The sequence below is a fragment of the Ornithorhynchus anatinus genome, chromosome X5, assembly GCF_004115215.2.
Source record: "Ornithorhynchus anatinus isolate Pmale09 chromosome X5, mOrnAna1.pri.v4, whole genome shotgun sequence".
NCBI lineage: Eukaryota > Metazoa > Chordata > Mammalia > Monotremata > Ornithorhynchidae > Ornithorhynchus > Ornithorhynchus anatinus.
Window position 1 is genome coordinate 17486842 of NC_041753.1, and position 25303 is coordinate 17512144.

At 45.8% G+C, this 25303-nt stretch overlaps 1 protein-coding gene and 1 non-coding gene across 2 annotated transcripts; one reads left to right on the forward strand and one right to left on the reverse strand.

Annotated features, from left to right (window-relative positions):
• Positions 1-11250: 11250 nt before the first annotated feature.
• Positions 11251-11388, forward strand: LOC114808448. The gene has a single exon (XR_003756296.1). It is a non-coding gene; the product is annotated as a small nucleolar RNA SNORA7 (small nucleolar RNA).
• Positions 11389-19406: 8018 nt separating this feature from the next.
• LOC114807869 (post-GPI attachment to proteins factor 4-like) lies at positions 19407-22901 on the reverse strand. Its single transcript, XM_029054624.1, has 2 exons — positions 22766-22901; positions 19407-21021 (listed from the first exon to the last, which is right to left on the reverse strand). The coding sequence occupies exons 1-2, from the start codon at positions 22899-22901 to the stop codon at positions 19847-19849; spliced, it is 1311 nt and encodes a 436-aa protein (XP_028910457.1). The 3' UTR covers positions 19407-19846.
• Positions 22902-25303: the final 2402 nt, after the last annotated feature.

Below are 25303 nucleotides of genomic sequence, written 5' to 3' on the forward strand. Positions count from 1 at the left end.
TCACCTCCTCCAAGAGGCGTTCCCAGACTGAGCTCCTCTTCCCCCTCTACTCCCTCTGCCATCCCTCCTTTACCTCTCCGCAGCTAAAGCCTCATTTTCCCCTTTTCCCTCTGCTCCTCCACCTCTCCCTTCCCATCCCCACAGCACTGTACTCGTCCGCTCAACTGTATATATTTTCGTTACCCTATTTATTTTGTTAATGAATTGTACATCGCCTTGATTCTATTTAGTTGCCATTGTTTTTACGAGATGTTCTTCCCCTCGACGCTGTTTAGTGCCATTGTTCTTGTCTGTCCGTCTCCCCCGATTAGACCGTAAGCCCGTCAAACGGCAGGGACTGTCTCTATCTGTTGCCGACTTGTTCATCCCAAGCGCTTAGTACAGTACTCTGCACATAGTAAGCGCTCAATAAATACTATTGAATGAATGAATGAACTGCCCTTTGGCATTTGGCATTTGAATGTAAGTCTCAAACTTGATGTGGAACTGAAACCCAAAGTTCAACCTGTAAAGCAGAGCGAAGAAAACGAGACTACTGGTCCGTAAAGGACAGCAAATCCTGAGTAGATCCAGGGTATTGACGTAAAAAAATGAAACTCCAAACTCAGGAATAGAAGATTCCAGACTGCTCTTTTGAGGCTTCCAAACTTCAACCTCAGAACTCTTGGTCTAGAGAAACGAACAAAACCATAAAACCACATTTGTGGGTTGCCGCTGCACCAGGGTTATCGGTTGCACTGGTTTTGTCAGGGCAGTCCTATTTTCAGCAGGTCATCCCAATGTCCTGAGAAAAGTTCTCAGGATGCAAAAAACACTCTGATTTTTATAAGCTAGCCTCCCTTTCTTCTTTTCCTGGTCCCAGCAATGACTTTAGATGTGCCCGTTGCAAGCTCTCTCCCTATCCCACAATTGCTGCCATCTCCCCTTGCTGTTCTCTCCCAGTGTATTTAGCCACCCATTTCCCCAGGCTGGCTGGGAAAGGAGGAGGAGTTGGCCTGCCCCTGACTCCACGTTAGCACCACCCCTCCCCTCCATCTCCTCTTTTTCCCTTCCTTTGAAGCCCTTTATCATCCACCTCTACCACTCACTTAACTACTCTATACCTTCATCTACCCCTTCAGGTCCCACCTCTAATTTTCAGAATGATTTTGACGACTCGTCTCTCCTTTTCCTCCCTAACACTGATTCACATGCACGCATCTCCCCACTCCAGTGGGGTTGCCTATTCCTCTCTTTTCCCACTTTTCAACAATAAGTGATTAAGTGAAAAGTGGGAAGTGCCAGCGGTCAGGAGCACTTCATCAGCTCTCTCCCACCTGCTTAACTACCGTCTAATAAGAAGAAGAAGAATTGTGGTTTTTGTTAAGTGCTTACTATGTGCCAGGCACTGTACTAAGGCCTGGGTAATCAGATTGGATGCAGTCCCTGTCCCACATGGGTGTCATGATCTTAATCCCCATTTTACAGATATGGTAACTGAGGCACAGAGAAGTTAAGTGACTTGCCTAAGGTCACACAGCAGACAAGTGGTAGAGCCAGGATTAGAACCCAGGTCTTTCTGACTCCCAGCCCAGTGCTCTATCCACTAGACCACAATGCCTCTCTCCTCCCACTACACCTCAGCTCACATTCTTTGTCCTTCTTAAACCAACCTACTCACTGTATTTTATTCTCATCCCTCCCTCCGCTGACCTCTTGCTCACACCCTCCTCCCCTGCCTGGGACTCCCTCCCCCTTCACATCCAATAGATCACTCTGCATCTTCTTCATCTTCAAAGGCCTTCTGAAGTCACATCTTCTCCAGGAGACCGTCCCTGATTTATTTCTCACCTCTTCATCTCATATTACCCCAACTGCCTCTTCAGCTCTTCTGTGCCACATAAGCACTTAATTAATAATAATAATAATGTTGGTATTTGTTAAGCGCTTACTATGTGCAGAGCACTGTTCTAAGCGCTGGGGTAGACATAGGGGAATCAGGTTGTCCCACATGGGGCTCACAGTCTTAATCCCCATTTTACAGATGAGGTAACTGAGGCCCAGAGAAGTTAAGCGACTTGCCCACAGTCAAACAGCTGACAAGTGGCAGAGCCGGGATTCAAACTCATCACCTCTGACTCCAAAGCCCGTGCTCTTTCCACTGAGCCACGCTGCTTCTCACTTAATTACTCACCTCCTCCCATAGCACTTATTCACATATCTCCATACTCTATGGTTTCCTCCTATCTATAAATTATTTTAGTTTCTTGCCTCCCCTCACTATACTGTAAGATCCTTGCAGGCAGAGAGAGTGTCTACTAACTCTATCAAAATAATAATAATGATAATAATGGTTTCTGTTAAGCATTTTTCTATGCGCCAAGCACTGTACTGAGCACTGGGGTAGACACAAGATGATCAGGTCCCACATGGGGCTCACATTCTAAGTAGGAGGGAGGACAGGTATTTCATCACCATTTGACAGATGAGGAAACTGAGGCACAGAAAAGTTGTGACTTGCCCAGGGTCACACAACAGGCACAGGGTGGAACTGGGATTCTAATCCAGGTTTCCTAGGCCCTTGCTCTCCCCACTACTCCATGCTGCTTTCCAAGTTTGGAGAAGCAGCATGGCTTAGTGGAAAGAGCATCTGCTTGGGAGTCAGAGATCGTGGGTTCTAACCCTGGCTCTGACGCTTGTCAGCTGCATGACTTTGGGCAAGTCACTGACTTCTCTGGGCCTCAGTTCCCTCATCTGTAAAATGGGAATTAAGACTGTGAGCCCCACGTGGGACAACCTGATCACCTTGTATCTACTCCAATGCTTAGAACAGTGCATGGCACAGAGTAAGGGCTTAATAAATACCATCATTATTATTATTATTCTCCCAAGTGCTTAATAAATATTACTGATCATCTTTTGTCCATCATCTATAGGAGATTCTCTATCACTCAGACTCAGGTTGACATGCAAATTTAAGCCCCACTGAAACAAGCTAAACAATTAAAAGGCTTGTTTCTCATTATCTCCATAGCCTTCCCTGGAGAGGCAGAGTAATAGTAATCGTAACCAAATTTTCAGCATTACAACCCTACTTACATTTCAGCATTTCAGCCCCTGATTGTCAAATAATGTCATGACTGTCATTTTCCCTTTGCCCAAACAAACCTGAATTCATCTCATAAGACATATGAGAAAATATGCATGGAAGTATTTTGAACTCCTGGGAACAAATTCACTATACAGGCTCAAGAATGGCTTTGATCACATTTTTATTTCCCAGATGAATCTGCTATTCCCACTTTTCAACAATAAAGGCATTAGTCAAGTATGTTATAATAATGCGGGGAGGGCTGTAGTCTGTCAGATTTGGGGAGGGAAGGAGATCCAGGCCAGGGAATGGTATGGGTGAGAGGATGGGGTGGGGGGAGGGCAGGGAAGAGAAAGAGGTGAGAGCAAAGTGTGATTTGATTTCCCCCTCTACTCTTGAGAAGGTAGCCATAAGGACAGGAGTTTGATCTTGGTGGATAGAACAGCATGACATTGGGTGTGTGAGTGTATGCATATCAGGCACAGAGTAGTTGAGTGAATAGAGAATGGATCTGATATTTAAGGGTTAAAGTGCAACCTGATGTCGATTTGTATTGATTTGTGTCTGCCTCCTATTACTCCGATAACCCCAACTCTGTCACTTGTCTGCTGTATGGCCTTGGGCAAATCACTTCACTTCTCTGTGCCTCTGTCACCTCATCTGTAAACTGCGAGCCCCATGTGGGACATGGACTGTGTCCAACCTGATTAACTTGTATCTAGCTCAGTGCTTAGTATAGTGTCCGGCATAATGTAAGTGCTTGACAAATACCATATAAAACAACAACACACTTTTGGTTGTCTGTTGCCCTGTCTTTTCTTTCCCTTCTCATCTTGCTTAACTATTTCAAAGTCCAACTTTTCCCTCACTATCTAATCAGACATGTTGTTTGCCAGTGTAAATTTTTGACCCTACCATGACGTTTTTCTTCTCTTTTCTGATGCCTGTTTTCATCCCCCTTGGGTGGAATTCTTGGTATATTATGTTGTGTAACAATGCTACTTCAATAGAACTGATATTCAGTCAATTTCCCTCCAAAGAACTCCTCCTCCCCCTCCACACCCTAACACACCCAACTCAGATACCCAGTCTCTGTCACCATATCTCTTTAGACAGGAATACTCTTGAACTCCTGATAGGCAGTGCCACTTTTTCATGCAATCCCATATCCTCTGCCTATGTAGTCCTTCACTGTCACACTACTCTGCACAATGCCTGATCAAGATGATATACGGTCCCCCCAGGAGAATTTCCAATTAAATATCAGAAAGAATTTCCTGACAAGGAAGGCTATTGAACACTGGAATTGGATAGCAAATGGAGATGGGTAACTCTCCTACCCTTCAGATTGTTAAACAGAGGATAGATTCAAATTCGTCTAGGGTGGTTTCCATTTGATCCTAAATGACAGCAGGGAACGGACTGGATCAGTGCTTTTTTAACTAACACCCTTCACGGAACACTAGTTAGTACTAGAGTAAGTCCCATAAGCAAGACATAGAAGTGATGCAGGTATTCTTTCAGCTCACTTGTTTGCTTTGAATAACTAAGTCTCTATTGAAAGGTCAGGATTGGGCTCTCTTGGGGGGAAATTGACAGTTTGTCAATTGAACTGGCCTGTTGGGGTACTCAATATGACTTGGGGGAAGTGCAGGGGGGGACAGGGACTCCTTGATTCATAAGTTCCCAGAATTACAGGAGCAGAGACAAATTTTGCCACATTGGCAGCTAGCGGAAAAGCACCATCTCTCCCTCTCTTGTAGGTACAATCATGAAAGGAGCACTGGGCAGACATTGGCTCTGGTGGTAGGCTTAGCAGTACAACTGTGAAAGAAGAGGCAGGTGAGAACATAGATATGTGCCCTTGGCCACCTGCTATTTTGTCAATTCAGCTTTGAGGCCCAGATAGCCCAAGAGCAGTACGATGTGGGTTCCTGGGGCCAGAGCAGCAGCAGGCACTTGTTGCAGTGAATAAGCCAATGGCTAGGTAGTAGGGGAAGTGGGTAGGAGTCCTTTTAAGAGTGGGAGAAAAATGGAGAGGAAGGGGAAAGGAGAGGGATAGAATTAGAAAGAGGAAAAAAGAAGGGAGGAAAAAAGAGGGGGGAAGCGGGAGAAAAAAATCAAGGAACAAAAAGATGAGGCAAACATGAAATGAGATGACATGAAGGAAAACGTTAAAAAGGAGAAGGTACAAGACAAGAGGAAGTGACACAAAATGGATGTAAGCAAAATTGATAGGATGAGAGAAGGTGAGAATGGAGAAAATGAAAGGAAAAATGAGAGAGGATATAATAATAATGATGGTATTTGTTAAGTGCTTACTATGTGCCAAGAACTGTTCTAAGCGCTGGGGTAGATACAAGGCAATCAGGTTGCCCCATGTGAGGCTCACAGTATATCCATTCATTTACATATTCAATAGTTTTTTAATCAAGCACCTACTGTGTGCAAAGTACTATATTAAGCACTGGGGAAAATTACACAGATAAAAAGTAGGGCTTGTCTCTGGATCTCAAGAGACTCACAATCTAAGAGCGAGGCAGTTGACCATGGACACATAAGGAAAGCTGAAACAATAAAAACAGAAAAACAACATGAAAAAGACAGGAACGGCAATGAATTCAGTGAAGGCACCAGAGCATTGCAACTAAAGTAGGAGAGTTTCAGGGTCTCCTCCGCACAGGAGGAGTCAAAGTCCAACAGTCACCACTGTCAAGTCACTAGAGTCACAGACATTCTTCACAGTGTCCCAATAGTTGGGAAGACTTCACACAGCTGCGGCATCTTCACCCTGCCTGGCAGAAGTCCAGTCTAAGGGGAGCCTCAGATGGTGTAGGTGATAAAGGTGGTCTTCTTCGCAGGTAGCAGGCTCGGATTCCCTGATGTTAAAGGAATGGGCCGAATTCTCATGGTGCCGCTTCTGGCTTTACTCTGCCATGCTGGAGCAGGGCCCAAAAGAACAAAGAAATGTGGAGGGAACAAAGATAGGAAAAGAATATGGATGGATTAAACAAATGAGTGAATGAGTGAAAGAAGGGGTTCGTAAGAGAATGTGATGATAGGTCAGTCAATAATTGTAGTTGTTGAGCACTTACTGTATGCAGAGCACTGTTGAGAGAGTACACTATAACAAAAACAGACATATTCCCTGTCCACAACAAGCTTCAGTCTAAAGGGGGAGACAGACATAAATATAAATAAAAAATAAATAAAATACAGATCGGTGACAAAGTGTATGGGAAATAGGACGTCGTGTGGGTAGGTGAGTGGAATAAAGTGAAGAGTGAGTTTGGTGGAAGGAAGAGAAGGTTTTCTTTATTTTATGGTATTTTTATGGTAAGGTAAACACTAGAGTAGATTCAAGTAAATCAGGTTGAACACAGTCCATGTCCTATATGGGTCTCACAGGCTTAATCCCCACTTTACAGATGAGGTAATTGAGGCACAGAGAAGGCTTAAGGTCACACAACAGACAATTGGCAGAACCGGGATTACAACCCAGGTCTTTCTGACTCCCAGGCCCATGCGCTATCCACTAGGCCACACTGGGTAGGAAACTGGCTGGGCCTCAGCGACACTGAGTGGGTTTCGATGACAGGAGATGTTTGGAGAAGTAGCATGGCCTAGTGGAAAAACCATGGGCCTGGGAGTCAGACACCTGAGTTTGTATCCCAGCTCTGCCACTTGCTTGCTGTGGGACCTTGGCAAGTCATTTAACTTCTCTGGGCCTTAGTTTCCTCAACTGTAAAATGAGGAGTCAATCCCTGTTCTCACTCCTACTTAGACCGTGAGCCCCATGTGGGACAGAGACTGTGTCAAACCCGATTAACTTGTCTCTACTCCAGCACTTAGAACAGTGCTTGATACATAGTAAGCACTTAACAAATATGGTGGCAAGAATAATGATGATGATGATGATGATAAATTCTGGATAGTCCATAAAACCCACGATTTAACATGTTACGGTCATTACCTATCCCTTTATTTATTAACCGTAATATCACTCTGTTTTCAATATTTTACAGTCAATCATTAATACCTAGATTATATCTTTATTTTAACCTCGCCTCCTGGAAAGCAGGCTCCAAGGACCTGGAATGAATATTTGCTTGGACCGCTCTGAGGAGATAGTCCAACCTGTGGACAAAGGTGTTGTTTACTATGAAACTTTGCTATATCCCAATACAGTAGAGCAGTGACTGTTGGACGAGAGGAGCAGTAGTCAGACCAGACCGGCATGGGAGATCGGGAGATTGTTCTCCTAGAGCAAAGGTTTTTAATAATGTTAATAATAATGTTTTTGGAAGATTGGGTTACCCGAGCAAAGGTTTCTGGAAGATTGGATTATGGAGAGGCTGATTTGAAAACAATGATGGGGAGCCGCAGGTAACGGATGCATCAGTAAAACCAATGCTCTCAAAGGATTGTTGGTTGCACATTGGTCTTTTCAGCCACACTAGCACCACGATAGTAGTAGTAATAGTATTTATTAATAATAACAATGTCAGAAGGTCATGGGTTCTAATCCCGGCTCCGCCACTGGTCTGCTGTGTGACCTTGGGCAAGTCACTTAACTTCTCTGGGCCTCAGTTACCTCATCTGGAAAATGGGGATTAAGACTGTGAGCTCCACATGGGACAACCTGATTACCGAGTATCTACCCCAGCGCTTAGAACAGAGCTTGGCCCATAGTAAGCCCTTAACAAATACCATAATAATAATAATAACAATAATAATAACATTATCATTAACAATGATGGTGTTTGTTAAGCACTTACTATGTGCCAGGCACTGTACTAAGTGCTGGGGAGGATACAAGCAAATCAAGTTGGACACAGTCCCTGTCCCATGAGAAGCTCACGGTCTCAATCCCCATTTTACAGATGAGGTAACTGAGACCCAGAGAAGTGAAGTGACTTATCCAAAGTCACCCAGTAGACAAGTGGTGGAGTGGGATTAGAACCCATGACCTTCTGACTCCTAGGCCCATGCTCTATCTAGGCCATGCTGCTTCTCCTGTCGTTGAATCGTACTCTCCTGAGCACTTAGTACAGTGCTTTGCCCACAGTAAACACTCAGTAATGCATTTGACTGACTGACTGAGGAGCAAAGCGTGCAGGCCGTATTGTAATAGGAAATCAGCGAGGTAAGATAGGAGGAGGCAAGGTGATTGAGTGTTTTAAAGCCTGTGGTAAGTAGTCTCTGGTGTGGAGGTAGACGGACAACCGCTGGAGGTTCTTGAGGAGTGGGGGGACATGGCTGAACTTTTTTTTAAAAATGATCTGGGAAGTAGAGTGAAGTATAAACTGGAGTGGGGAGAGACAGGAGGCAGGAAGGTCAGCCAAGGGACTGATGCAGAAGTCAAGCTGGGGTAGGATAAGTGGTCAGATCATCCCATGGTAGCAGCTTGAATGGCGAGGAAGGGGAAGATTTTAGAGATGCCGTGAAGGTAGAACCGACAGGATTTGGTGACATACTGAATATGTGGATTGAATGAATGGTTCTAATCCCAGCTCTGTCACCTGCCTGCTGTGTGACCTTGGACAAGTCACTTCACTTCTCTGTGCCTCAGTTTCCTCAACTGTAAAATGGGGATTCGATACCTGTTCTCCCTCCTACTTACTCTGAGCCCCACTGCCTCTGGTCTGCTTTCCTTCACACCTTCCAAACAGAGACCTACTTGCACTTTTTTTAACAATTTCCAGAGAAGACACTCTGCTTTTTCCCTTGGTAATGCAACATACAAATGTCCATCTTGAAACAGTGTAACAGCTTGGCCTTGCCAAGAAGTGCAATAGTCACTCTTCCCCTAGAAAGTGCACATAAATAAAATTAGCATTCTTTATTCTTCTCCAGGCATAAATAGTGATTTCCCTTAGCCAAATGGGTGAGTGGTTATTAGCATGACTGCACAAGGCCAACCACAACTTAGCACAGTACCTTCAGGTTAACAGGCAAGAAGTTGTTTATAGCCTGCTGCTGGACCGAAGCTAAGTGACCTCAGAAATTTGCATTCTACGATCAGCTTTGCCAGTGGTTCACTCAGTCATTGAAGAGAGTCCTGTCTTCATTCTGTGCCTTTAAGATCGAGTAGTGTGTCCAGATGGAGGAAGGCCCTAGATATAAGGACCAATTTATCTTTGAGTCAGGGAGCCTATGATAGATGAGTGTTCACAAAACCAGAGCACAAGCAGTAGGCATGCACAATGAGTGATCACTGTTAGAGGACAGCTGTTGATGTCATTCAAAGGGTCAGAGTCCAAAGTCACTACTGTCCACCTTTCCGAGTGCAGGCGTGCACTAATTTGCTTTATTTTCTGGTTGCCAGTGGCAGTTGGTCTGGAATTACCACAGTCTTCCTCCTGGGGCCTGTCCAGAATGAAAAAAAGGAACAGCGCTTTAATGTTCATGAAATCCCGTACTGGAGGAGAAGTTGGGAAACCATTTGAAGGAGTATTTCCTAACTCCTTTCAGTCAGTCAGCCAGTCAATTTTATTTACTGAGCATTTACTGCCTACAGAGCACTGTACTTAAGCGCTTGGGAGAGTATGATATAACAATATATGAGACACATTCCCTGCCCACAGTGAACTCATGCCCATTGAATCAAGTAAGATTCCCCTTCCCCAATCCCAACCAATTAAAGCCTCATATCCCAGAAAGCCTTCCTGAGAAAACAAGATTTCAAAGATTTCCCCTCTCACCCAGAAACCCTTTCTTGGGTACTCTTACAGGAGGAGCGTTAATTGGGGGCTCAAATCATATCCCTGGATCAATCAATCAATCAAGGGTATTTACTGAGTGCTTTCGGTGGGCAGAGCACCATTCTAAACACTGGAGAAAGTACAATACAATAGAGTTGGTAGACATGATCCCTGCCCACAAGAAACTTACAGTCTAGAGGATGTGTCAGGAGGGAGACCAGGAGCAGATGGTCAAAGCGGGGGGGGTTAATTTGTGCCAGGTCTTGTTGAGGCTCAGCTCTGGCACCTTTAGGGCATACAGGAGCACCCTCTCAGGTTTAGTGACCTTATTGCTAAAGGGACCCAGCTTTACTTTTCTGGGCACTGTCTGTACAACCTGGTACTGGATAAGGACGGACGCTCAAATGCTCTCCGGGCTCAGTCAAGTGATATACCTAAGAGACCATTAATTGGAAGGTGGAGACTTATGGGGACTGAGGCAATCAACAGTGGTATTTATTGAGTGCTTACTGTGTGCAGAGCACTGTACTAAGTGCTTGGGAGGGAACATTCCAGTAGAGTTGGTGGACACGATGCCTGCGCTCAAGGAGCTTACAGTCTAGAGCAATTAAGAGAAGTCAAGCATTTGGGTGGTCAAAGAGCCTAAGAGATTTTGTGTTTGTCCGGAATCACCTCAGACCTACATCCTTGCAATTAAGAGGAGTCAAGCATTTGGGTGAGGAATAATAATACTAATAATATATTGTTGTATTGTACTTTCCCGAGTACTTAATACAGTGCTCTGCACACAGTAAGCACTTAAGAAATGCAATTGAATGAATGAATGAGTATGGTATCTGTTAAGCACTTGTCTGTTAAGCACTTACTATGTGCCAGGAACTGTACTAAATGCCGGGGTGGTTACGAGATAACTGGGTTGGACTCACAGTTGTAATCCCCATTTTACAGATGAGGTAATTGAGGCACAGAGAAATTAACCAAGGTCACATGCAGACAAGTGGCAGAGCCAGGACTAGAACCCAGCCCCTTCTGACTCTCAGGCCCGTGATCTATCCACTAGGCCATGCTGCTTCCTTGTATGAGAGGCAGAGTTGTTCCATCTGGGAGAAATTAGAAGATGTGGGACAACTGGAGCTAATGCTTCCCTACCCAGGTTCAAGGAGAGAGGAAGGAGGAAGGAACATTTCTAAGTGTGGCTCTAATGCACTTAATTAATTATTGCACTTGCTAAGCACTTTCTATGTGCCAGGCACTGTACTAAGTGCTGGGATAGTTAGATACAAGATGATAAGGTTGATCACAGTCCTTGTCCCACATGGGGCTCATAGTCTAAGGAGGAGGGAGAACAGGTGTTGAACCCCCATTTTACAGATGCAGAAACTGAGGTACAAGACAAGTGATGTGTCTGGCCCAAGGTCACACAGAACACAAGTAGAGGAACCAGGTTTAGAATGCAAGTCCTCTGACTCCCAGGTGCCCCTCTCAGGATCCCACCTGAAGAGTTTCCGGTACTCTACCAGTCTCGGCTATGGGAGGGAGAGTCAAGCAGAGGCATACTCATTCCATTCCTAGCTTGGCCAGTGGCTAGTGAGTGGAAGGCAATCCACTACAAGTCAAAACTCACCTGTGCCGGGCAGCAGCAGCATGGGAGAGAGCCGAGGGCGGAGACTCAAGTTTACTCCACGGAAGAAGGCAACAGTAAACCACTTCCATATTTTTACCAAGAAAACTCTATGGATACCCTACCAGAACGAATGCAGATGGAGGTGGGGCATTCTGGGAGAGATGTGTCCATGGAGTCGCTGTGGGTCGGAGACTACTCGACAGCATAAGACGAAACTCCCAGGCCCATGCTCTTCCTACTGGGCCACGCTGCTTCCTCCTTCCAGTAACTGGTTTTAGTGGTACACCTACTCAGTAGAAGTGCTTATTAAGGCCTTACTGTGTGCAGAGCACTGTACTAAGTGCTGGGAGAGAATACACAAGTGGGAACAAGACACGATCCCTGTCCTTCAAGAGCCTCATGATCCCCTGCCCTCCTTATCTCACCAGGTCAATGGCCTGGCACTGGCCAGTTTGTCCTGAACCCTGTGCTGTCTAGGGACTGAGGCCTTAGCAATGATCTAACCAGACCTTCCTTTCTCCCTCTAGAACCAATTTCCCTGGGGATAGTGGCCTTACCCATTAGTCTGAAACCGGGCTTTCTTTCGGAGGATTGCAAATACAACAGATATTCCACTGAATTGTTCACAACTGCTTAAAACTCCAGCAGTTATCCTTATCCTCACTCATCTCTGGGAAAATCATGGCCCTCTGTAGGAAGGAAAATTCCATATTGAAGTGGTAATTGGATTCTTACCCAGAAGATAGCCCCACCTTGAAAGCAAGCAATGGTCCTCAGGTCCAAAGTTGAATGAAAATCAGGGTGAGACAAATAAGAATCAGGGAGAACAATAATGATAAATTTAACAGAGTACCTGTGTACTTTCTTCTTTCCTTCTACAGTATTTATTAGGTAGAACACTGTACTTTTATCTGTTTGCATTATTGGTTGGGGTTTTTTCCCCCTAGAGAACCTGAGAGTTTTTGAAGTCAGAAGTTTATGTTTGAAGGTAGTTAATAGGGGAGGTAGAGGCAAAGACAGAGGGTCTATGTAAGAGACAAAGAGACTGGAAGAGAGGGAAAAAAAAGTAGAAAAAGCTATGAAACAAAGTATGCTTTATCTCCCCTCAAAAACATCCCTTCCCCCATCAATTCCCACTGCAAAAGGTTATTGTGTGTGGCTATCTCTGACTTTTCTTGAACGAATAGGATTTGGCAATACTAGAAAAGTAACAAACTGGGGGCTGTCAGCAGTAGCGGTGTTAGGGGAGAGCAAACGAGGTGACTGACTGGAGTCTCATATATATATATATATATATATATATGTCTGTTTTTAAAAACTAATGTTGTTCTTTTTCTGTTAAGGATTTTTCCACCAACACTAGGAAAAATAGTGAAAATTAGATGCCAGGTAACAAAGTACAGTAGGATATAGTCAGACCATTGTGGCTATCCTCAAGGGAAATAGAGATACAGGCCCCCCCCCATGTCATTTATTTTCAAAAATGACACTAGAAATGCTAGGATAGGCCCCTACACTGGAGCACAATGTGCTCATGTCATCAAAATTAAGCCTCTTATGCCCCCCTAGATGATTCTTTTGCCCAGGGCCCTGACAAGCTTCAGGCCACCATTGGCCAGGCAGTGTTAATAATTCTTTCCCAGTAAGTTGTATTTTCGTTAGCCTTCCACCCATTTGATAGCTTTCTTAGTAATCATGGTGAGGCATTAGCCATTAGGCAGAGGGGGGGTAGAACCTATCTGGAGGATTCACAAATAGAATCCCAAGATTAGTCCTATTTTAAAATTCTGCCAAGGATTTAACACTCCCCAATCTCCCAGCATGGCTTAGCACTGGGAATTACTAAAACAGGAATAGTCTTTTTTTGCATACCATGGTCTGAAGGCAAATAACATGAGTTCCCAAGGAGGCTCCCTGATGCTCACCATGATGCTAACCTCAGAAGTTAGTCTTATTACACAGCTTCTAAGAGAGGTTTCTCTCTATCCCTACCTCTTAGCCTACTTCCTACTCCGCAGAAAAAGACCATGCTCTTAGCTGCCTGGTTATTTATTTCCTTTAATGGCCTCTTCCAAGGGGCTTTAATGGAAGTATTTTGAAATTCAAACTCAATTTCATCCCCTGGAAAGGGTGAATGACCTTTTAAACTCATAGACCATTGCAAAATGCTAAGCAAGGACACACAAAAGACTAGTAATAATAAAAATGAGAAATTTCCCTTGGGAGTGGTCATATTTGTCTAACCATATCACATTGTACTTTGTTACCCAGCATCTAATTTTCACTATTTACCCTAGTATTATTATTCTGGTTAAGCACTTACTATGTGCCAAGCACTATATTAAGCACTGGGATAGATACAAATTAATCAGGTTGGACACAGTCCCTCTCCCACATAGGGTTCACGGCCTAACTAGGAGGAGTAGGATTTAATCCCCATTTTACAGATGAGGTAACAGAGGCACAGAGAAGTTAAGTGGCTTGCCCGAGGTCACACAGCAGACACGTTGCAGAGCCGAGATTAAAACCCAGGTCCTTTGACTCCCACACCTGTGCTTTCCGCTAGGCCATACTACTTCTCTGTGCAGACTACAAGTCTTCCCACAGATGAACTCCATTAGTTTTTTTTTTTTTAAGGAAAAAAAAAAGGCTCGAAAGAAGTCATTTGGATTTCTTTGAGCAGGTTGTAACTGTACAGTACAATCTATTACAGCTTGGTGTTAATAACACTAAGGAAATGGATTCAATCCCTGAATGGGCCAGATGCTTTTTCTGTCTTCTAATATGAAGGACAGCTATAAATGTCTTCCCTAATCTTTATTTATCGTATCTATTCAAGCATTTTTTTTTTTGGTCTTAACCCATAGGCTAGTGGCTCAACTGGCACTTTCAGTGGAAATATCCATAAATGTTTAAATGGATGCCTGCACTCCAGAAGAGGCATGCCTTAATTATCTAAGCAAGCCATGAACAGACCCCTCCATTCTTATAAAAACATGTATTTCAATTTTCAAGGTGTGTGAAGGGGAAATCAAATTAATGCTTAGTACAGTGCTCCACACAGAATAAGCGCTCAATAGATACCACTGATCAATTGATCACAGGGAAAAGAATGAGAAAACCACAAATGACTTTCTGTTTCATCAAGTTTATTCTCTGGGCAGTAATATCTATCCATTCACTTGTTTCCCCTGCTTTGCTTCAGCTTTTTCTTTGCAAGCATTTTAAAAAAGCACGTGAAAAGACAGTCAGCATGTCAAACCAGACATCCAGCAGTAGTAGTGGCAAAACTATGAAGCAAAGCTTCCCATCTTTGAGATCTATTGGTTGGGACTAGGGGAAGCAGGCACTTTATTAAATTACATATTCAAAGATCTGAAAGCAGACATTTCTAAGAAAAAGAAAGGATTTTTTTTCCAACCCTAGCTAGATTCTTTAGGCCGAAAATCAACTTCCTTCTCTCACTTCCCTACCCCAAACTTCTTCTGCAACATGAAAGTCTAATTTTTGGTGAAATGTAACCCTGGAGTGATTGTCAAGTCTTGGGGGCTCGGGGGGGGGGAGGGGGGCAGGGAGGTGGGGTGGATGAATTATTCCATTACTTTTATGAGACCAGACTTCGGCAGAGTGGTAGCTAACAGAACACCCAGGCTTAAGTTTTGGAGTGTTTGTCCAACTGTAGGAGGATGTTGCTAATCGCTTTGTTGGCTTTAGATAACTGTCATGTCTTTTTAATGGAAAGGAAAGTTTTATGGTTAAAGGTTCAACATTTGCTATGACCTTGTAAATATTATTTTAGCTCTCCATTGGTTCTATTAACAATGGCCCTCTCTTTCAAGGGGGTCTGCCAGCTGAGGAGACGGTAGGGGCCTACTGTGCTTTTCAACCAGTGGTGAAGAACAGGGTGATTCACCATCTGACTTCTGCTCTCAGGACAAGGGCAAAAAAAAAAAAAAAAGGCTAGCTAGCTTTCTTAGTCGGGGAGCCCCATGTGGGACAGGGACTGTGTCCCAGATGCTTATATTGTATCAACCCTGGTGCTCACTACAGTGCGTGGCACAGAGTAGACACTTAACAAATACCATTATCCTTATCAGGCATCCAGTCTAGAAATTATTCTTGTCATGGGAACGGCCTAGACCTCTATAGGTGACAAGGAAAACCCTTCGAGGATGGGAAGAAAAATGGTCTAGACCAGGAACGCAAGCCTCCGGAACGGAAATGCCACAAACAAAAACCATAAGATGGCTGAGAGCTGCAGATAAAAAAAATATATATATTTTACACCAGAATGGTGAGCAGACATTCTGGGTGAGGTGAGGGCAGGGAAGATGCAGTGAGTAGCGGCAAGCAGGACTTCCCAATAGTGGGGGGCGGGGGAGTGGTGGAAAGAAGAGGCAGCAAGGGCCAGGTCCCTCATACCTTCCCAGCCCAAGCCCATGTGGGAGGGGGCACTGCCACCACCGAAAAGAGTCGGAGCAGGAGCCGACTTGTAGTCTGCCGGTGCAGCAGCAAAATACTAAATAATGAAGCATAGGATACCTAACTTTTTTCCGTGCGAGCCGCTCAGCAGGTGAGGAGTCTGCCCGCCTCGGTTTGGCCACCTCTAGTCAAGATTCAGCGTTTTAACCCACTCTTCAGTCGGGAGGGGAACTGAGATAAAGGGTATAAAAATCAAAGTTTCAAGAGTGGCTTGTGATTCTTTTTATGGTATCTGTTAAGCGCTTACGCACTGTGGTATGCGCTGAAGTAGATACAAGCTTCTCAGGTTGGACGAAGTCCCTGTCCCGCATGGGGCTCCCAGTCTTAGTCTCCATTTTACAGATGAGGTAATTGAGGCACAAAAGTGAAGTGGCTTGCCCAAGGTCACACAGCAGACAAGTGGCAGAGCTGGGCTTAGATCCCAGGACCTTCTGACTCGTACCCGTGCAGGCCCGTGCTCTATCCATTAGTCCACGCTGCTTTGATAGATCTTTCCAAATGTCATCCAAAAGGGCATAAAATGATAATGGTTCAAGCTGTTCTCAGCATACATGGCCTTCTTTCTGAGAAACTCAAAATGAATCGATGCTATTCATCCCTGCGAATCAGGAAGTTACTTGTAAGATGGTAAGCTCCTTTTGAGCAGGGATCACGTCTTCTATCTCTACTGTCTTCTCCCAATCACAGAGCCCTGCACCCAGTAGGTACTCCAAAAATGATGGATTACTTCTAACTGTATGCCTATTTAACAAATGGTAAAACTGAGGAATTTCGAGAGGACGTGATCTTCCCAAGATTATGCAGTCAGTCGGTGTTGACCTGTTCTCCACCTAAGTCCTTGATTCACTTAGTGATGCTAGGCTTTAGTAAGAGGATACTGTTCAAAAAACCAAACATTCCCAGGAATTTTACCAAGGAATCCAAATGCAGGGAAGGGATTTCGGCTCTCCTCTAGTGACCTCTTCTGGACAACAGCATGGCCTAGCGGAAAGAGCATGGATCTGGGAGGCAGAGTACCTGGGTTCCAATCCCGGCTATGCTGCTCGCCTGCTGTCACTTCATTTCTCTGGGCCTCAGTTTCCTCATCTGTAAAATGGAGATTCAATGCCTCTCCTCCCTCTTAGACTGTGAGCCCCAAGTGGGCCAGGGACCGTGTCTGATCTGATGAACTTGTAGCTACCCTAGTGCTTAGAACAGTGATTGACACATAAGTGCTTAACAAATACCATTTAAAAAAAAAAGTGACTTATGACAAACCAACATTTTGCAAACGGACCTGCACTTGCCTCTGGTACTTGGCACCAATGCCAGCTCATGAATGACTTGAAAAGGAAATCAGAGTTTGGAAAATTGTCCACCTGAGGCCACCCTGCTGCTTTGGCTTTTTTCACCCTTTCGCCCTCCCTTCCACCCTCTGGCCCCATCCTGCTTCCTACCACTCTGGCCCGAAGGGAGGATAGCCGGGTGGAGAGGGCAGCTGCCTAGGTTCCAGGGGAAGGAAGAGACGAGGACTACTTATGGAGACATGCTGCCTGCCCTGCCAGGCAAGAGAGGTCTGCAGTTTACCCAGCCTGACACATGACTGCCTGCGGAAAAGTTTCAGGTCAAGTTGGGGGAGCAGATTTGGGGTGTGCCAGGGAGGTAGGGGGTGGGCACGAGTACTGTACTTAGTACCGGAGCAGGTCTCTAGTCCAAGAGCAGAGACAGCAGGTATAAATGGGCAGGATGGAAGATGGGAAGTGAAGTAGCATGGGAAGCGACGAGGCCTAATGGAAAGAGCACGGGCCTGGGAGCCAGAGGATCTGGGTGCTATCCCAGCTCTACTACTTGTCTGCTGTGTGACCTCGGGCAAGTTACTTTACTTCTCTGTGTTTCAGTTACCTCATCTGTAAAATGGGGATTAAGACTGTGAGCCCTATGTGGGACACGGACTGTGTCCATTCCGGTTAGCTTGTGAAGAAAAAAAAAGAAGATGACGGTATTTGTTAGGTACTTACTATGTGTCAAGCATTGTTCTAAGCACCAGGGTAGATACAGGTTAATCAGGTTGGACACCATCCCTGTCCCACATGGGGCTCTTAATCCCCATTTTACAGATGAGGTAACTGAAGCATAGAGAAATTAAGTGACCCGCCCAAGGTTACACAGCAGACAAGCGGCAGAGCCGGGATTAGAACCCAAGTCCTTCTGACTCCCAGCCCCATGCTCTATCCATTAGCCCATGCTGCTTCCTTGTGCTTCAGTACAGTGCCTGGCACATAGTATGCACTTGACAAATACCATTAAAAACAAAAAAAAGGAATGAGTCAGCCTGGGCTAGGCATGGCTCTTAGGGCAGACCGTTGTAAAAGGAATAGGAAAATATAATTTAAAAAAACAAATTGGAGACCAATTAATATACAGTCACGAGCCCCATGAGGCTTTGAGGGGAGTAGAGTGGTCAGAGATGCAGTTGTGAAGATGAAAACAACACCCGAAGGTGAAAGTCAGAAGAAAGGAAATCACGAGAAACAGGGAATCGGAAACTGTCGAATTAAAAGATGGAAAAATCGTAGGGAGGAGTCTGTAGGAAGAGAAGAGGGAGAGGGCACAAGGAGGAAAGTACCAGCAGAGGCAGCTAGGAGCAGATGATGGACTAGGATTGTTCCGGGCTTGATTTAGCTAGAGTTGATCAAGGAGTGTTTAAAACTACATCCAGGATAGTTTGGGATGAAACTGCAATTGAGTAACTAAAGCACATGGAAACAGTTCTGTCACTTTTTCCTGACTCTTGTTCAGCAATGCATATGGACAATTCCAGTTCCCTTTACCATGAGAGAGACTCGTTCTTTAGAGACGTGTGGGTTTGGGATTATTTTTGGAAGAGGGTATGGTTTCTGTCCATTGCAGGAACAGCCACTGTGTCAAGATACCCATGGAATCACCCAACATACCACTGGTTCTTTGGACCTATTCATTTTAATTTATTTTTCCTTTCATATTACTTCAAAACCCCAAGAGGCGAATCCAACGGACTTAATGTTTGGAGGATCAGGTCTTTCACAAAACTCTTCCTTCAGAGCCCTGCAGGCAGCCCTGTTCTGCTACTTTGCCTGCTGTGTGACCTCGGGCACGTCGCTTAACTGCTCTGTGCCTCAGGTTCCTCATCTGCAAAATGGGGGTTCGATTCCCATTCTCCCTCTTAATTTAGACCACTGCACTATTAGGGACAAGGACTGGGTCCAACCTGATGATCTCGTATTTACCTCAGCGCCTAGTGCAGTATTTGGCCCATAGTAAGCACTTAAATACCACAATTATTATTAATATTATATCACTTTGACGGGGACTCGGTTTTTTTTAATGGTACCTGTTAAGTGCTTACTACGTGCCAGGCATTGTACTAAGCACTAGTGTAGATACAAGCTAATCAGGTTGGACACAGTCCATGTCCCACACGGGGCTCATAGACTCAATCCCCATTTTACAGATGAGGTAACTGTGGCACAGAGAAGTGTAGCAACTTGCCCAAGGCCACAGAGCAGACAAGTGGCGGAGCAGGGGTTTTTACCCAGGTCCTTCTGACTCCAAGGCCCGTGCTCTTTCCACTAGGCCATTCCGCTTCTTAGTTGTAGTGGACTGTTACACAGCAGAGAATAAATTGCTTCTGGTGGTGGAACATCCTGTTACAGAGGAGAGAGAGCGTGTGGTCTCTGCAAGCACCAGTGTAATCAGCAGGTTTCACTAGACGGGATTCAGGTGAGGCAGCTCAGCTGTTTGGCCAAAAAAAAAAAAAAAAAAAAAAAAAAAATGGACCGCCCTCTAGGGATGCCTTTGAATCACTTCACTGCTCCATGGAGCGGGCCCAGGGAAAGTTCTCTACCGCAGAGTCCCACAAGACAAATGGCTGTGAACGATTGTGCTTCAGCTTAAATAAAGTGCCAAAGAATAGCACCTCCTCCTAACTCGAAAGATGTCTCAGCCCGGTCAGAGTAACGTCGGGTGAAAGTTTGACCGGAGGCTTGAGTACATCCCAACATGCTTCACTAGATTGGGCTCCACCACAAAGGCTCTCTCGCCCTTCACCCGCAGCAACGAGTAGAGCGCCGTGTCCTTGGCAAAGCCTCCACGGCAGCGCAGCTCGGCCAGGTAGCTCAGGACCCGGTGGGCCGAAGGAGCCGAGAAAAGCATGGCAGGGGTGCAGCACTCAGTGACGGGCATCACGTTGTAGAGGGCGGGGGCCAGCCGGCGCAACTCCAGCAGGTAGTGCCGGCCCACGAGCTCCACCAGCCCCATGCTGAACACGGCGAAGAAGAGGACGATGGGCCAGCTCAGCCCCGGGCGGCCGGTGAGCCGGACGTATACCCAACTCAGCAGAGGCCCCAGAAACATCCCCACCCCGAACCACTCTAGAATCCTCATGGGCTCGGGGTTGATGTAGTGCTGAAGCCTCTCGGGGTGGTAGAGCTTCAGGTAGAGGGTATCGCCAAGCTGCGACTCGGAGAAGCGCACTCCCAGAAGGTGATGCAGGACGGGGAAGATCTGTTCGTCAGGGATGGCGTCGTCTTCCACCAGGAGGACGTGTTCCGGGTCGTAGTTCTGCAGGGATTTCTCCAGGCAGTAGGCGTAATCCTGCTTCTCCTTCTCGAACTGGTTCACTGGAGGGGCGTCCGGGGAGCCCTCCCCAGCTTCCTCAAAGCGGCTGGCCGAGGGGAAGAAATTGGCCAGGAGCTTGGCATCCCGGTGGCGGTCAGGGTCGCGCTCCACATTGCACAGCATGAGCCGGTAGCCCCTGCAACGGGGGCCGCAGCGCCGGAGGAGGCGATGGAACCTAGACGCCACCTGTAGGACGTAGTGGAAGCCAGGCTGCCTGTCCACAGTGATGATCGTGATAACGAGCCAGGGCCGGGGCACAGGCGGTCCGGTCCAGAACGCAGACCCGTTGGTGGCCCGCAGCTCTTCAAAGTAGCGGAGGGCGGCCTGGCCTTCCTCCAGGTTCTGCTGCAGGAACTCCTGGCTCATACGATCTAGGTGCCACTGGCGCAGATAGAAGTAGGAATAGAGGAGTCGGTGGCAGGCCAGTGGGGCCAGCAAACCAAACGTAACTATGCTGACGAGGAAGAGCTGGATGGGGAGGCTCGACCAGGACAAGCGGAGCCACCCTCGGGGCGCATGACCGCTGAAGGAGAGGCTGCTCGGTCACGCTCATGGCCTAGGCTCAAGCATCTCCCTGCCGTCGGCTCTGTAGCCCGGCGAGCCAAGTTCGATCCTGGAGGGGGGAAACAGAGCAGGGGAAGAGAGGGGAGGAGCAAAAGTTGACAAGTACTTCAAAAATACAGACTGAACTCGGTGCATAGGCTCTGAACGCACGAATGAACAAATGAATGCTGGGCCGAGAGATCCCTCTTTGGCAAAGGCTTCTCTTTAGTTGTTCAATGAACTATGGTGGATCGCGCTGTCGAAACACGGACCCTGCCGTGAAAACAAAGATGATTCGTGGCAGCAAAGTCAGTCTGGACACAGGAGGGAAGAAAACTAGGCTAGGTGTAAAAGAAAAGGCATGGTCAAGAATTGAACAAAAACAGGAAAATGTGGCCCACAAAATGGGTACAGTATTCCAAGTCAATGAGGCTTCTCCCTGGCATTTAGTGGAAATATGTGGGAAGTTTTGGTTCAGATTGGGAAATCCCTTTATTGGCTGAAAAATATTTTCAGACTAGACTAGCTGTTGGGAAAACCTGGCTTTTGGGTCTTTGGTCTTTGGGAACACACATTCCCAGTGTGTTTGTCTCTCGGATTCTCCTATACACCCAGTTCTACAAGAACGCGTATTTTCACTACGCGCTTTGGCTCATCAATCAATGGTATTTATTGAGCATTCACTGTGAGCAGAGCACAGTGGAGAAGCAGCATGGCTTAGTGGAAAGAGCATGGGCTTGGGAGTCAGAGGTTGTGTGTTCTAATCCCAGCTCCACCACTTGTCAGCTGTGTGATTTTGGGCAAGTCACTTCACTTCTCTGTGCCTCACTTACCTCATCTGTAAAATGGGGATTAAGACTGGGAGCCCCACGTGGGACAACCTGATTCCCCTATGTCTACCCCAGTGCTTAGAACAGTGCTCGGCACATAGTAAGCGCTTAACAAATACCAACATTATTATTATTATTATTATTATTACTAAGCCCTTAGGGGAGTATGGTACAACAGAGTTGGCAGACAAGTTCCCTGCCCACAAGGATCTTACAGTCTAGAGGAGGAGACGGACGTTAATATAAATTATGGACACACACCCAAGTGCTGCAGGGCTGCGGGTGGGGAATATCAGGCGCTTAAAGGGTACAGATCCAACTGCAAGGGCAACGCAGAAGGGACAGGGAGTAGAATATTGTTAGAGAATTACAGGACACATTTGTCTGAAAATGTGAGCCTGTTTGGATGCAGGATGCTGCAATGTTGGGAGAAATGGCTTGTGCACATGGGCACAAACCTTGGACACTGTGAGGGCTAAAGTCACAGTTTTCCAAGAACCCAACCCCGGCATTTTAGGGGTTCGAATCCCAGCCCCACCACTTGTCAGCTGTGTGACTGTGGGGAAGACACTTAACTTCTCTGTGCCTCAGTTACCTCATCTGTAAAATGGGGATTAACTGTGAGCCTCACGTGGGAAACCTGATTACCCTGTATCTACCCCAGTGCTTAGAACAGTGGTCTGCGCATAGTAAGCACTTAACAAATACCAACATTTGTATTTGGGGGGGGGGACGGCAGGGCAAGGGGGGAAGCAAGGAGAGACTGTATTTTTTAAAAGGGCAAGAGGACGACCCTGAATGTCCTGACAGACCTGTCAATTAAACCTGTAAAAATATTGAGGGTGGGGGAGGTCTTAGAATCAATTATATGGCTCACTGAGCCATACCAACATGACTTCTTGAAGAGCAAATCCTGTCAGATTAATTGAACCTTCTACGGCAACACGGGTCTGTAAGATCAGGATGATATGCTCTATCTTGACTTTAGCAAATCTTTGGAATTTGTTCTGCATGATCTACTCAGCAGTAAACTGGAAAAATGTGGTCTAGACCTGTATTGAAAAGGACCGTGGCCTAGTGGAAAGAGTACGGGCCTTGGAATCAGAGGATCTGGGTTTTAATTCCAGCTCTGCCAATTAATAATAACAATAATAATAATAATAGTAATGGTATTTGGTAAGCGCTTACTATGTGCCAAGCACTGATCTAAGTGCTGGGGTAGATACAAGGTAATCAGGTTGTCCCAGGTGGGGCTCACAATCTGAATTCCCATTTTCCACATGAGGTAACTGAGGCACAGAGAAGTTAAGTAATTTGCCCAAAGTCACACAGCTGACAAGTGGCAGAGCCTGGATTAGAACTCATGATCTCTGACTCCCAAGCCCGGGCTCTTTCCACTAAGTCACGCTGCTTCCTGCCTGCTGTGTGACCTTGGACAATTCGCTTAACTTCTCTGTGCATCAGTTACCTCATCTATAAAATGGGGATTAAGACTGTGAGCCCCATAAGGACTGTGTCCAACCTTATTACGTTGTATCTACCCCAGTGCTTAGTAATAATAATAATAACTGTGGTATCTGTTAAGTGCTTACTGTGTGCCAGGCACTGTATTAAGAACTGGGGTGGATACAAGCAAATCGGGTTGTCCCACAGGTGGCTCAGTCTCATTCCCCATTTTATAGATAAGGTAACTGAGGTACAGAGAAGTGAAGTGACTTGCCCAAGGTCGCACAGCAGACAAGTGGAGGAGCCGGGGCTCAAACCCCCAACCTTCTAGCTCCCAGGCCCTCGCTCTATCAATTACATCATGCTGCTTCTCTAGTACAGCGCCTGACACATAGTAAGTGCTTGAGAAATGCCATTAAAAAATCCCCAAAAAGACCTGAGGTGGACCTACACTTGAATGTTGTAAAGTGCCGGGAGAGTGGTATGTAACAGATCAGTTTCAATCAGGCAGGCATTACCAGTGGCATTTCACTGAGACTGAGCCTGTGACCAGTTTTCTTTAATAGTCTCATTAATATTTTCATTATGCCGGTAAGTGGAAGAGAGATTGGCCTGCACCTTAGAGGATAAGCTCTGAATTGAAACTGACCTTGGGAAGCAGGAGAAATCATCAGGAAGTAACCAAAAGAAGTTCAAAAAAGACAGTTGTAGACACTGGGGAGAAAATAACCTATAAAATATAGGGAAGGGTGAGGCTTCACAATTCCGGAGGGGTGTCAAGTATTTGAAACTACTTGAAGCAGCATGGCATAGTGGATAGAGCCCTGCCCTGGGAGTCCAAAGGTCATGGATTCTAATCCCTACTCTGCCACTTGTCTACTGTTTGACCTTGGGCAAGTCACTTAACTTCTCTGTGCCTCAGGATTGAGAATGCGAGCCCCATGTGGGACAAGGGACAGTGTCCAACCTGATTTGCTCGTATCCACCCCAGTGCTTAGTACAGTGCCTGGCACATAGTAAGCACTTAACAAATACCATAATAATTTTTATTTTTTCTGCTAAGTCACCCCTCAGCCTTCTCCAGTTGGAAGTTTCCAAATCCAAGCCTTTCTGTCCACCCTCACTCTCAGGAGCCTGGTCCACAGCCTTGGAAACTCACCTCCCACTGTACTCCTGCAACATTTTTCTTACTGGCTTCCCTGCCTCCAGTCTCTCCCTTTCTCCAGTCCATTCTACACTCAGCTGCCAGGATCATCTTCCTAAGACAGGAGGCAGGGAGGACTAAAGGAAACTGATGCCGGTCAAGGCAGGATATGATAAGTGCTTGGATCAGCATGGTAGCAGTTTGGTTGAGGAAGAAAGAACTTTCATAGGAATCAGAATACCTTTTTCCAGCTATAAAAGTGTTAAACTCTTGTAAATAAAAGGTATGAATTTACATAAGTTACCAAAAATATCACAAGGTTCATAAATAGAACTGTAAGAAGAAAGAAGGATGGACAGTGATGAGGACTAATGGAGAAAGTGGGGTAGAGTTGGGTGGAGTTGATTATAAATCTTGGCACAAAAGTCTGAAGTGTTCCTAATCAGTTATGGTACTAACAAAGATCTGTGAAGCCTCCAAAACATAACGTTTCTTCTAGAAGGGGCCTGGCAATCTTCCAGAAAGAAGCAGCTTATACCAGCTGTATTTGGTCAAGTGTTTCATATTTCGTATTTCCCTTAGTGTGAAAAGGAAGGTTATCCTGTCTACAGATAATTACTTTCTTCTATCAGCTGTGTCAGCTGTGTGACTGTGGGTAAGTCACTTAACTTCTCTGTGCCTCGGTTCCCTCATCTGTAAAATGGGGATTAAAAGTGTGTGAGCCCCACGTGGGACAACCTGATTCCCCTGTGTCTGCCCCAGCGCTTAGAACAGTGCTCTGCACATAGTAAGCGCTTAACAAATACCAACATTATTATTATTATT

Coding starts and splice junctions, on each gene's coding strand:
- LOC114807869 (XM_029054624.1), bottom strand. CDS start 22,901: ATGCAGAACAAATTCCAAAGATTTGCTAAAGTCAAGATAGAGCATATC. Junction 21,022..22,765: donor AGTCATGTTGGTATGGCTCA/GTGAGCCATATA, acceptor ATGCGCCCCGAG/GGTGGCTCCGCTTGTCCTGG.